General features: G+C 42.5%; 1 protein-coding gene across 2 annotated transcripts in view; it reads right to left on the bottom strand.

Moving 5' to 3' along the window:
• Window positions 1-13,108, bottom strand: part of LOC307111483 (F-box/WD repeat-containing protein 12-like) — an 86,783-nt gene that overhangs the window by 60,280 nt on the left and 13,395 nt on the right. For both annotated transcript variants that reach the window (XR_013814581.1, XM_079791444.1), the window contains exons 3-4: window positions 7,768-7,931; window positions 7,239-7,357 (exon numbers count right to left, since the gene is read on the bottom strand). Coding sequence is in view for 1 of the 2 variants with exons in the window: in XM_079791444.1 (XP_079647570.1) it covers window positions 7,239-7,357; window positions 7,768-7,931 (283 nt within the window). In the remaining variant the exon portion in view is untranslated. The remainder of the gene's footprint in view (window positions 1-7,238; window positions 7,358-7,767; window positions 7,932-13,108) is intronic.

Below are 13,108 nucleotides of genomic sequence, written 5' to 3'. Positions count from 1 at the left end.
CTTTGTAGGCCAGAAGGGAGTGGCAACAAATATTCAAGGTAATGAATAGTGAGGACCTACAAACAAGATTACTCTATGCAACAAAACTATTACTTAGAATTGAAGGGCAGATAAAATCTTCTCAGACAATAAAAAGCTAAAGGTGTTCATCACCACCAAACTAGTATTAGATGAAATGCTGAAGGGTATTCCTTAAGAAGAGGAAGAGGAAGAAGAAGGAAGAGGAAGGGAGGAGGAGAAGAAGAATGATGATAAAAAATGTGAATAAAATGGCAATAAATACATATCTATCAACAATTGAAACTAGAAATCAAAAAGAAGACAAAAAAAGAAAAAAAAACAGTTGAAGCTAGAAATCAAAATAAATGAACAAGAAATCTAATGAACAAAATAAAATTATGAATAAAATAGAACCATAGGCATGGAAACATGGGACAGACTGACAAATCTCAACAGGAAGGGGAAAGGGGGGCAGGAAGAGATTAACCAAAGAACATATACGCACATATGCATTACCTATGGACACAGATAATAGGGTGGTGAAGGCCTGGGGTGAGGAGGGAACTGGGTGGAAGGGGACAATGGAGGGGGGGGGGGGATATATATAATACTCTCAACAATAAATATTTTAAGAAAAAGAGAAAAACAAGTATTTTCTAAAAGCATGAGGACAGTTTAAGGAAACTTTGGGGCAACATGAAACAAAACAACATTCGGATCATAGTGTACCCATAGGGAGAAGAGAGTGAGCAAGGGATAGAGAACCTGTTGGAAGAAATAATGACAGAAAATTCCCCTAAGTTGGGGAAGGAAAAATTCACACATGTTCAGGAAACACGACTGGTACCAATCAAGAGGAATCAAAAGAGACCCACTCCAAGACACATCATAATTAAAATGGCAAACGTTAAGGACAAAAAGAGAATCTTCAGGGCCATAAGACAAGGTTATCAACTGATTTCTCAACAGAAACACTATAGGCCAGAAGGGAATGGCATGAAGTATTCAAAGTAATGAAAAGAAAGGATCTAAAATCAAGACTACTCTATCCAGGAAGGTTATCATTCAAAATAGATGGAGAAATAAAGAGAATTTCAGACAAAAAAAAAAAAAGGCTAAAGGAGTTTATTATCACCAAACCAGCACTGCAGGAAATGTTAAAGGCACTACTGTAATAAGAAGAAACATATATAGAGAGAAACATAGGCATAAAGAATAAAAATGGCAATGAATAAGTATCTATCAATAATAACCTTAAATGTAAATGGATTAGATACTCCAATCAAAAGGAGACATAGGATAGATCAATAGATAAGAAAACATGACTGACATATATGCTATCTCAAAAGACTCTCAGGATAAAAGTGAAGGGATGGAAAAAATATTCCATGCAGATGGAAAAGAAAAAAAAAAGAGCAGGGGTAGCAATACTTATATCTGAAAAAATAGAATTTAAAGCAATAGCCTTAACAATAGACCAAAAAAAGTCCATTACATAATACTAAAGGGATCTATCTATCCTACCTAATAATAGACAAATATGCAAATTTACCATACCTCTGACACACCCACCATCCAATCAGAGCGAGTATGCAAATTAACCCATCCAAGATGGCTACAGCCACAGAGAGCAAGGTTTCCCAGGCAACAGAGGGAAATAAGCTTTCCGACAGCCAGCCCTTGCAGGCCTAAGCCTCCACTCAAACTACAAAGTTTCAATTATAGAAGGTAAACAAATTCAAACAGAAATGGCGTCAGAATGGAGCAAAGCTTTCCGTACACCCTGGCCGGGACCACCCGCTTAAGGCTACAAAGTTTCAATTATAACCCCAACAGAAATGGCTGCCGCCACAGAGGGAGCCCCAGGCTTGGCTCCGCTCCAGGCTACAAAGTTTCAATTGTAGAAGAAAAATAAATTCCAGATACCAGGGCCTCCGCTTGAGTTGCCAGAAGGCGTGGCCAGCCTGCAAACCACCACAGGCCTCTCGCTCAGGCCGCCTCACGCCCCAAGGGAACCCCACCCTGATCAGGGACACCCTTCAGGGCAAACCAGCTGGCCCCCACCCCTGTACCAGGCCTCTATCCTACCTAATAAAATGGTAATTTGTAAATTACCATCACTCCGCTATGCCCAGGATTGGGCCAGAGGGAGGCGCAGGGGGCGGGACTCAGGGTGGCTGGGGTAGCCGATTGGGCTGGCGGGACGCTGAGCTCGCGTCGCCAGCGGCGGCGCGAGCTCAGTGTCTGCGCCATGGCTGTGCTGCGGAACAGAAGGGGCCTCTGGGGCAGCGAGCTTACGTCCCGCCGCGGACCATCAAAAGCGGGGGAGCTGGGTGCCTGTCTGCTCCGGCACCAGGCCTTTCGGAAGTCTCCGCCGAGCTGGAGGCTTCTGAAAGGCCTGGTGCACCAGCGGACAGGCACCCAGCTCCACTGCGATCGAAAGGGAAAGCGTGTAGGGGACCCTACACGTGCATGATTCAATCATGCACTGGGCCTCTAGTCAAGAAATAATAACCCTAGTAAACATTTATGCACCCAATATAGGATCACCTAAATATATATAAAAAAAAGCTCTTGGCGAACTTTAGGGGAGAGAGATCAACAACAATACAGTCATAGTAGGGAATTTTAACACTCCATTGATATCACTGGCTAGATCTTTCAGACAAAGAAACACACAAGGAAACAGTGACCTTAAACAACACACTACATCAGATGGATTTAACTGACATTTACAGAACATTCCACCCCGAAACAGAAGAATATGCATTCTTCTCAAGTGCACATGGGTCATTCTCAAAGACAGACTACATGTTAGGATACAAAATAAGTCTCTACAAGTTCAAGAGAACTGAAATCATATCAAACATCTTCTTGAATCACAGTGGCATGAAATTAGAAATCAACCACAATATAAAACACTGAAAAACACTCAAACACATGAAGACTAAATAGTTTTTAAACAATAATTGGGTTACCAATGAAATAAAAAAGAAATAAAAAACTTCCTGGAAATAAATGAATTTAGCCGAAACCGGTTTGGCTCAGTGGATAGAGCATCGGCCTGCGGACTCAAGGGTCCCAGGTTCGATTCCGGTCAAGGGCATGTACCTTGGTTGCGGGCACATCCCCAGTAGGGGGTGTGCAAGAGGCAGCTGATCGATGTTTCTCTCTCATCGATGTTTCTAACTCTCTATCCCTCTCTCTTCCTCTCTGTAAAAAAAAAAAAAAAATCAATAAAATAAAAAATAAAAAGAAAGAAAGAAATGAATTTGAACACCCAACAACCCAAAATCTATGGGGCACAGCAAAGGCAGTTCTGACAGGGGAGTTCATAGTATTACAGGCCTACCTCAATAAACAAGAAAAAGCCCTAATAAACGGTCTAACACTACAACTAAAAGAATTAGAAACAGAACAACAAGAAAAGCCCAGAGTAAGCAGAAGGAAGAAAATAAAGATCAGAGCAGAAATAAATGACAGAGACTAAAAAAACAATACAAAAGATCAATGAAACCATGAACTGGTTCTTTAAAAAAATAAACAACTTGATAAAGCTTTAACCAGACTCATCAAGAAACAAAGAGAGAGGACCCAAATAAGTAAAATCAGAAACTAAAGTGAAGAAGTAACCACTGACATCACAGACATACAAATGATTGTCAGAAAATACTATGAACAACTATATGCCAACAAATTGGACAATGTGTATGAAATGGACAAATTTCTAGGAAAATAGTCACTCAAAACTGAATCAGGAAGAATCAGAAAACCTGAATAGGCAATAACAACTGATGAAACAGAACCAGTAATCAAAAAACTCCCAGCAAACAAAAGCCTGGTTCCGGAATTCTTCACAGGGGAGTTTTACCAAACATTCAAAGAAGAACTATCACCTATCCTCCTCAAACTATTCCAAAAAGTCCAAGAGGAAGGAACACTTCCAAGCTCTTTTTATGAATCCAGCATTACTCTAATCCCAAAACCAGATAAAGACACTACAAAGAAAGAGAATTACAGGCCAATATCCCTCATGAACATAGATGCTAAAATTCTCAACAAAATATTAGCAAATCGGAACCAACAATATGTTAAAAAGATCATATACCATGACCAAGAGAGATTTATTCCAGGGATGCAAGCCTGTACAATATTCACAAATCATTAAATGTGAATTAGAAATCAACCACAATATAAAACACATAAACAATACATAAACAAGTTGAAAGACAAAAATCACATGATCATATCAATAGACACAGAAAAAGCATTTGACAAAATCCAACACCCATTTTTGATAAAAACTCTCAGCAAAGTTGGAATAGAGGGTTCATACCTCAACATTATAAAGGCCATATATGACAAACCGACAGCGAACATTATACTCAATGGGCAAAAACTAAAAGCATTTCCCCTAAGAACAGGAATAAGACAGGGATGTCCGCTTTTACCACTCTTATTCAACACAGTACTGGAAGTCCTAGCCATGGTGATCAGATAAGAAGAAATAAAAGGCATTCATAATGGAAAGGAGGAAGTAAAACTGTTATTATTCGCAGATGACAAGATATTGTACATAGAAAACCCTAAAGACTCCACCAAAAAAAACTACTACACCTAATAAATGAATTTGGCAATATAGCAGGATACAAAATCAACACCCAAAAATCAATGGCTTTTTTATACACCAATAATGAATTTTCTGAAATAGAAACTAAACAAACAATCCCATTTACCATTTGAACAAAAAAATTAAGATACTTAGGAATAAACTTAACCAAGGAGGCAACAGACCTGTACTCAGAAAACTTATAGGATGTTGAAAAAAGAGATAGAAGAAGATATAAACAAGTGGAAGAATATACCGTGTTCATAGACTGGTAGAATCAAAATCATTAAAATGTCCATACTACCCCAAATCAATCTATAGATTCAATGCAATCCCTATTAAAATACCAACAGCATATTTCACATATCTAGGACAAATACTTCAAAAATTTATATGAGATCAAAAAAGACCCCGAACAGCTGCAGCAATCTTGAGAGGAATCACAATACCAGATTTCAAGTTATATTATAAAGCCACTGTAATCAAAACAGCATGGTACTGGCACAAGAACAGGCATATAGATCAATGGAACAGAACAGAGAACCCAGAAATCAACCCAAGCAATTATGCTCAATTAATATTTGACAAGGGGGTAAAGACAGTCTCTTCTATAAATGGTGTTGGGAAAATTGGACGGGTACAGGCAACATACATCATACACAAGAATAAACTCAAAATGGATTAAAGACTTAAATATAAGTTGGGAAACCATAAAAATCCTAGAAGAAAATATAGGCAACAAAATAGCAGAAATCTCATGTAGCAGAATTTTCACCCATGCATCTAATGGGGCAAGAGAAACAAAGGAAAAAATGAACAAATGGGACTACATCAAACTAAAAAGCTTCTGCACAGCAAAAGACAACTGCCTCAAATTGAAAAGAGAACCCACTGCATGGGAGAACATTTTTGCCAACGATACATCTGGTAAGAGGTTAATCTCAAAAAACAAACAAACAAAAAAAAAAACACATCCCAGGCATATATATAAAGTACTCATACAACTCAACAAAAGGAAAACCAACAATCGAATTAAAATGTGGGCAGAGGACCTAAATAAACACTTCTCTAAAGAGGACATACAAAAATCCTGGAGACATATGAATAAGTGCTCAACATCACTAATCATCAGAGAGTTGCAAATTAAAACAGCAATGAGGTACCATCTCACACCTGCCAGAATGGCTACCATCAATAAATCAACAAACAAGTGCTGGCGAGGATGTGGAGAAAAAGGAACCCTAGTACACTGCTGGTGGGAATGTAGACAAGTATAACCACTATAGAAAACAATGTGGAGTTTCCTCAAAAAAATTAAAAATGTAACTGCCATTTGACCCAGTGATCCCACTGCTAGGAGTATATCCTAAGAATCACAATTACCATCAGAAAGAATATATTCAAAAGCAAAAAAAAAAAAAAAAAATGACAACTATAACTCATTCCAAAACTGGTCTAGCCCTCCCGCCCCCCTCCCCACACCCTCTCTGATTTTCCTTTCCAAGTCCCGCCAGGTTCCTGGAGTCCCTTACAGGACCTGGTCTGGAATCCTGCAGCCATCTGGAATCCTGGGCTGGTGTCCAGTTAGGACTCTCAGAGACTCGCTCGCACATCAACAGTCACCAGTGGCCTCAGATCTCAGTGGGCCATTTCAAAAGCACCCCACCCGCCATCACCAAAGAAACACACCTCCCACCCGTTCTCTCTTATGGTTTCTAATGTAAAGTCTGGGCAGAGCGGTGACCCAAGGCTGGCACAGGGGTACGAAAATGCAACTCCCACTAGCCAGCTACTCATGCAGACTGAAAAGGAAGGCCCAGGTCATGGTCAAGGTCGCTGAGCGCCAGGGTGCCCTCTTCACGGGCCAGAGGAATGATCTGTGGGGAGTTAGGTAGAGGCTCCAAGAGCCCTGCTTGGAGACTGCCCTCCGCTCTGTGCACTATGTTCCAGCAGAACCGAGCCGCAGAGAGATAAGCACCCACCAGGGTGCCGTTGCCTGTCTAGGGATTCTGGAAAGGTGAAGTAACTACAGTTTTCCAGGAAAGGACCCATTATAAGAGGCCGGGTTACATCCATGCGTGGCCAGGCAGAACCCTGAATATGCAGGGAACCAGAAACTCAGAGACACCCCCTCTCCCAGGCTCAGTCTATACTTGTATAAAATTAGGATGATAATAGTGCCAAGTAGTCTGCTCAGCTGCTGTGAGAATCAAATGAGAAAGAAAAGCTTTTAAACCAAGAGCACCAGCAACGTGTGAAATACTAATCAAGTTTCAAGGTTTTAACACTAAGCTTGCACTGGTGGTGACTAAAAGCTGCAGTTCCCTGGGCTCAACCGGCAGAGGGCCAGCATCAGCTTCCACGTGGAAGTCACAGCACTGAGCACAGCAGCGCCCCCCCCCCCCCCACTGTGCAAACAACCCTGTGCAGAGGAAGTTAGAAGCAGGACATTTGTGATCACTCAGACTCCAGTTTCAAGCATGACCTGGCATGGCGTCTGAGCCTCCTGCCACTCAGATTTCTCATCTGTACAATGGGGCTCCCACTCCTCACCTCAGAAGTAGCCTGTGATGGCTAAATGAGACTGAAGACACTCAGTACTCATCCTGGCCCCCTCCAGGCCACTCACCTCACGTAGATGCCAGGCACGCACAGTGCCATCTGAGGACGCGGTGCACACCACAGACTTCTCCCGCCTATCAAAGCAGTACTCGCTGGGTGAGACGTAGGCCAGCTTAGCTATCTCTCCTGAAAGAGAACAGACTTGCCTCAAATGGACACTCCTGCCTGGAGTGTGAACAACCTGGTGAAGGGCAGGCGAGACAACCCATCCCCTTTCTGTCTCGGCAGCACAACAGGCACGGATTGGGAGACAGCAGTGGACAGAAAGGGCTAGGGTTTAGACTTACAACTTGGGTTTCATGCGCAGGACTGTCCACAACCTACCAGCCCCATAACCATGAAATAAATGCAATGACCCTTCCTCACAGGGTTACAGTGACTGTCAATGACTTAACACAGATGTTGAACCCAGCATGGAACGTACCCGTCAAGTGGCATTTTCCAGCTCACTGGCTGAAACACAAAATGCCAGGGGACCGGACCAGGGAGAGTGAGTGGTGGGAAACCATGCAGCTACCACCCTCCCAACACCATACCTTTGGGCCCGGCAAGGGCTTTGCAGATGAAGTCCTTCTCTGGCCGCCCAGATTCCACTCGGAAGTCCAGCTCGGATCGGCAGAGATAGTACTGTTTCCATGTCTGTGTGCCCCGCGTCACCTGGAAGTCTTTACAGGAGGACCAGCGTCTCAGACACAACTGCCTGAAAACAGACCACAGTCCCAGGCAGGACAGAACAGTCGTCAGAAAGTACTGTGGTACCAATGGGCCAGGCTTTAATCCCCGACTTCACCACTATTAGATTGAACACCTCACTATGCCTGTGTAGACCATATTTCCTCTACTGTTAAAGGGGGAAATGGTGAGATAACACAATGAGTGCGTACACTGTGAGGTATAGTGCTTTGTGTGTATCCAGCCGATCTGCAGAACAACTCTGTGAAGTAGGTCCTGATCGCCATTCTGCAAGAGGACAGTGGGCAGACAGAGGTAAACACTTACCTAGGGTTATGCAGCCATAACCATTCCAAGGCTCTGCATATTTTGAAGTATCTAACTCTTACTATTGAATTGTCTATCTTTCTCTTCAATTCTGTCAGCCCTTCATGTATTTTAATGCTGTTAGTAGGTGCATATATGTTTATAAATCTTATTTTTTATTGATTTCCGAGAGGACGGGAGAGAGAGAAAGAGAGAGAGATAGAAGCATCAATGATGAGAGAGAATCATTGATTGGCTGCCTCCTGCACACCCCACACTGGAGAGGGAGCCCACAATCTGGGCATGAACCCTGACTAGGAACTGAATCTTGACCTCCTGGTTCATGGGTCGATGCTCAACTGCTGAGCAATGCCAGTTGGGCTGTTTATAAATTTTAGATCTTGATGGATTAACCTGTACTTTTTGTATTAAAGTCTATTTTGTCTGATATTAGCTTGGCCATTCCAACTCTCTTTTGGTTACTGTTTGCATAGTATATCTGTTTACATTCTTTCATTTTCAACCTGAGCCTATGAATCTAAACTGTGTTTATTATAGACAGAATAAAGTATTAATCCCTTCTGCCAATCTCTGCCTTTTTATTGGAGTGTTTAATCCATATACATTCAATGTAACTACTAACAAGATAGTATTTACATGTCATTTACTTATTTCTATATTTCTATGCATTTTTCCTTCTCATACTCTATCACTGTCTTCTTTTATATTTAGTATTTTTTAGTCTCCTATTTTAATTCCCTGTTGTTTCTCACACCATAGTTTTTTGAGTTCATAATGGTTGCTTTGGAGATTACTATTAAAATATTTATCTTTTTTTATACTTTAAACAAAATTATTTTTTTTTCTTTTTGTTAATCCTTACCTGAGGATACTTTTCCCATTGATTTTTAGAGAGAGTGGAAGGGAGGGAGGGGGAGAAAGAGAGAGAGGACAGACAGACAGACAAAACACCGATGTGAGAGAGACACACCAATTAGTTGCTTCCTGCATGCATCCCAACCAGGGCTGGGGATCGAACCTGCAACCAGGCACGTGCCCTTGACCGGGAATCGAACCCACGACCCTTCGGTGCTTGGGCTGACGCTTTAATCACTGAGTGACACTGGTCAGGGCAAATAAAATTCACATTTTATTTACGTTGAAAAACTAATTTATGACAATCTAGTTTTAATAATTACTTAATTTCAATAGTATTCAAAAACTTTGCTCTGGTATAGCTCCATTTCTTGCCCCCTCGTTTATGCTGTTATTATCATACAAATTACATCTTTATACATCATGTACCCAAAAGGAATTTACAGCTATTGGTTTATGCAGTCTTTTACCTCACATAGGAGAAACAGTTATAAAAAATAAGTTTACACTGCCTTTTATATATGCCCATGTAGTCCCTTTATGGTGCTCTGTATTTCTTCATATGAACTCAAGTTCCTGTCTAATGTCCTCAACCTGAAAGACTCCCTTTAGTATTTCTTGTAGGGCAAGTTTACAAGCAACAAACTCTCTGAGCTTTTGTTAAATCTGGGAATGTCTTAATATTCTCTTCATTTTACTAGATATAGAATTCTGCATGACAATATTTTTCTTTCAATTTGTAATCTCACTGCCTCTGGGCTCTATTGTGTTTTTTATGAGAAGTAAACTGTTAATCTCATTGGGGGTCCCTTATACATGATGGATTGTACTCTCTTGATGCTTTCAAGTTTCACTCTGATTTTGGCTTTCAAGTTTGATTATGTGTCTCAAATGTGAAACTCTTTGAGTTTATCCTACTTGCAGTTCATTGAGCTTTCAGATGTGTAAATTAACATTGTTCATCAAATTTGGGAAGTTTTAAGCCATTACTTCTTTAAATACTTCCTTCCTTTTTCCTTCCATCATTCTTGAACTCCTATTATGCATTGTGGGCACACTTGATGGTGTGCCACAGGTCTCTTGGGCAGTATCCATCTTTTTTTTCACCTTTACATTCATTCTCTTCCTCAGACTGGATAATCTAAATTGACCTAACTTCAAGTTCACTGATTCTTCTGCCTGCTCCAATCTGCTCTTGAATTTTTAATTTGTATTTTTGTACTTATCGACTTCATAACTTCTATTTAGTTATTTTTTGTAATTTCTCTTTATTGCTATTCTCTATTGAATAAGATATTGTCCTGTTACTTTCCTGCAGTTCTTTGGACATACCATTGACCCTTGAACAACATGGGTTTGAACTGCACAGATCCACCTATAAGCAGATTTTTAAATATATTTTTATTGATTTTAGAGAGAAAGAAAGGAAGAGGGAGAGAAATAGAGAAACACTGATATTCGAGCCCTGACCAGGGATCAAACACATAACCAGGTATGTGCCCCAACCGGGAAAAAATACTGGCGACCTTTTGGTGCACAGGATGATGCTCAACCAACTGAGCCATATCGGCCAGGGCTATAAGCAAGTTTTTGTTCAATAAACATGTACAGTACTATTAATGTAGTTTCTATTCCTCATATCTTATTATTTTCTTTTCTCTAGCTTACTTTATTATAATAATAGTAGAGGCCCGGTGCACAAAATTCGTGCATGGGTAGGGTCCCTAGGCCTGGCTGGCGATCAGGGCCAATCTGTGAGGTGACTGGTGGGGCAATTGGGGGGCCCCCGGTGGCCCCCGCCTTGGCCAGCCTGGTCCCAGCTCGCCGGCCCTGCCTCCTGATCACCCTGCCACCGCCGGTCACCTCCCTCTGCAGGGTGACCAGCAGGGTGATTGGGGGACCCCCACTGGCACCCACCTTGGCTGGCCTGGGGCCTGCCGACTGGGGGCAGCTCCAGGATTGATTGTCTGCCCCCTGGTGGTCAGTGCTCATCATAGCAACCAGTCATTCTGCCATTTGGTCAATTTGCATATTAGGCTTTTATTATATAGGACTAGAGGCCCGGTGCACAAAATTTGTGCACGGGGGTTGGGGTGGGGGGTATCGCCTCAGCCCAGCCTGCACCCTCTCCAATCCAGGACCCCTTGGGGGATGTCTTATTGCCGGTTTAGGCCCGATTCCAGGGATCAGGCCTAAACCAGCAGTCGGACATCCCTCTCACAATCCTGGACCGCTGGCTCCTAATCACTCACCTGCCAGCCTGCCTGGTCGCCCCTAACTACGCCCCCGTGCTGGCCTGATCGCCCCTCACTGCCTCCCCTGCTGGCCTGGTTGCCCCTAACTGCCCCCCTCTGCCGGCCTGGTCACCCCCAACTGTCCCCCCTACTGGCCTGGTTGCCCCCAACTGCCACTCCTGCTGGCGTGGTTGCCCCCAACTCCCCCCCCCCAACGCCGGCCTGATTGCCCCACGCAGCCTGCTGTTCAGTCATTTGGTCATCCCTCACTAACCACCCTGCCAGCCTGGTCGTTTGCAGCCATCTTGTGAGGGCATGACAGTCAATTTACATATTACCTCTGTATTATATAGGATAGCAATATTTACTATGTATAATGTACAAAATATGTTAATCAACTGTTTATGTTATTTATAAGGCTTCTGGTCAACAGTATGCTATTAGAAGTTAAGTTTTGAGGAAGTCAAGAGTTACAAATGGATTTTCAACTGTGTAGGGGTTTGGTATTCCCAACCCCACATTTTTCAAGAGTCAACTGTTGGATTAAAAATTGCGGCAAAGAAAGTAGATGCTGCACAGACATGCTCCTAGGACCAAACTGGAATTACAACTAAAATACAGAAAAACTTCCTGAATAATCAAGGGAAGACTCACTGTAGAGAACCCTGATAACCAAGGATGTAAAATGGAGACCACATAGAGACTGGTAGGCGGTGCAGAGGTGCAAAAGGGCTGGCTGGGCTCCCACAGACAGCAACTGAAGTTCCAGAGAAATACCTCAGCTGTGGAGGGTTGCCACTGAGACTTCGGGGGTTAAAACCCCAAGCTGGGACCCCTGGCTGAGAGCACCAGAATTGAGAAAGGTGCCCAAATAACATCTGGCTGTGAAAAGCAGCAGTGTTGCTGTATGCCAGGGAGAGATGACTGAATATGCAGGCATCCTCTTAAAGGGCCACTGCACAAAATTCTGTGTGCAGCCACTCACCTTGGGCTCCAACAGAGGGAGGGCAGAGTGGAATGGAGCTGTGTGAGCAGAAGCCACGGTTGGGGATTCTGGGGTTAGAGCTCAAAGTCAGACATGCCGGTGTCCTGTGCTGAGTCACTCCCTCACGCTGCAGAGAACATCTTTCTCAGGCAGACCTTTGCTATCCAGGCATTTTTGCCTGGGTGAAGGCAGTTTCCCAACCCTATTTGAAAACCCTTTGCCCCACTGTGTGGAGTTTCTGAGGCCCATTAAGAGACTGAGAATAACAATTAGCATCCAGGCAGAATCAATTGCCCCAACCAGTTGGAAAACTTCTCATTCCACCTGTGGGCAATAGCCTGAGTAAATACAGTCAGTCTTCAGGCAGAGGTGGTTCTCTGGAGGCTCTGAGTCTTTGCCTGATCTAATTAGTCAGAAACAGCTTTTGAAACTGTTCTGGACTAGAGACAGGGATGCGTAGCATATCTACCTAACATATAGTCACAAACTCAAACAGGCAGCCAAAATGGGAAGACAAAAAACAACCCGCAAATGAAAGAACAAAAGAATTCTCCAGAAGAAGAGCTAAATGAAATGGAGATAAGAAATATATCATACATAGAGTTCAGAATAGTGATGGCAAAGGTTCTCAACAGCATGAGAAAATATATGGTAACTATGAAGAATGACATAGCACTAATAAAGAACACAGTGGAAGGAATACACAGCAGGTTAGAGGAAGCTAAGGATGGGATCAGAGAATTAGAAGACAGGATAGAAAAAAATCACTCAATCAGAGAACCAAAGAGAAAAAAACAATAAAAA

Source organism: Cnephaeus nilssonii (assembly GCF_951640355.1).
Source record: "Cnephaeus nilssonii genome assembly, chromosome: 14".
Lineage (NCBI taxonomy): Eukaryota > Metazoa > Chordata > Mammalia > Chiroptera > Vespertilionidae > Cnephaeus > Cnephaeus nilssonii.
The sequence above is the reverse complement of the archived record's forward strand: the minus strand, read 5'-3'. Positions and strand labels throughout refer to the sequence as shown.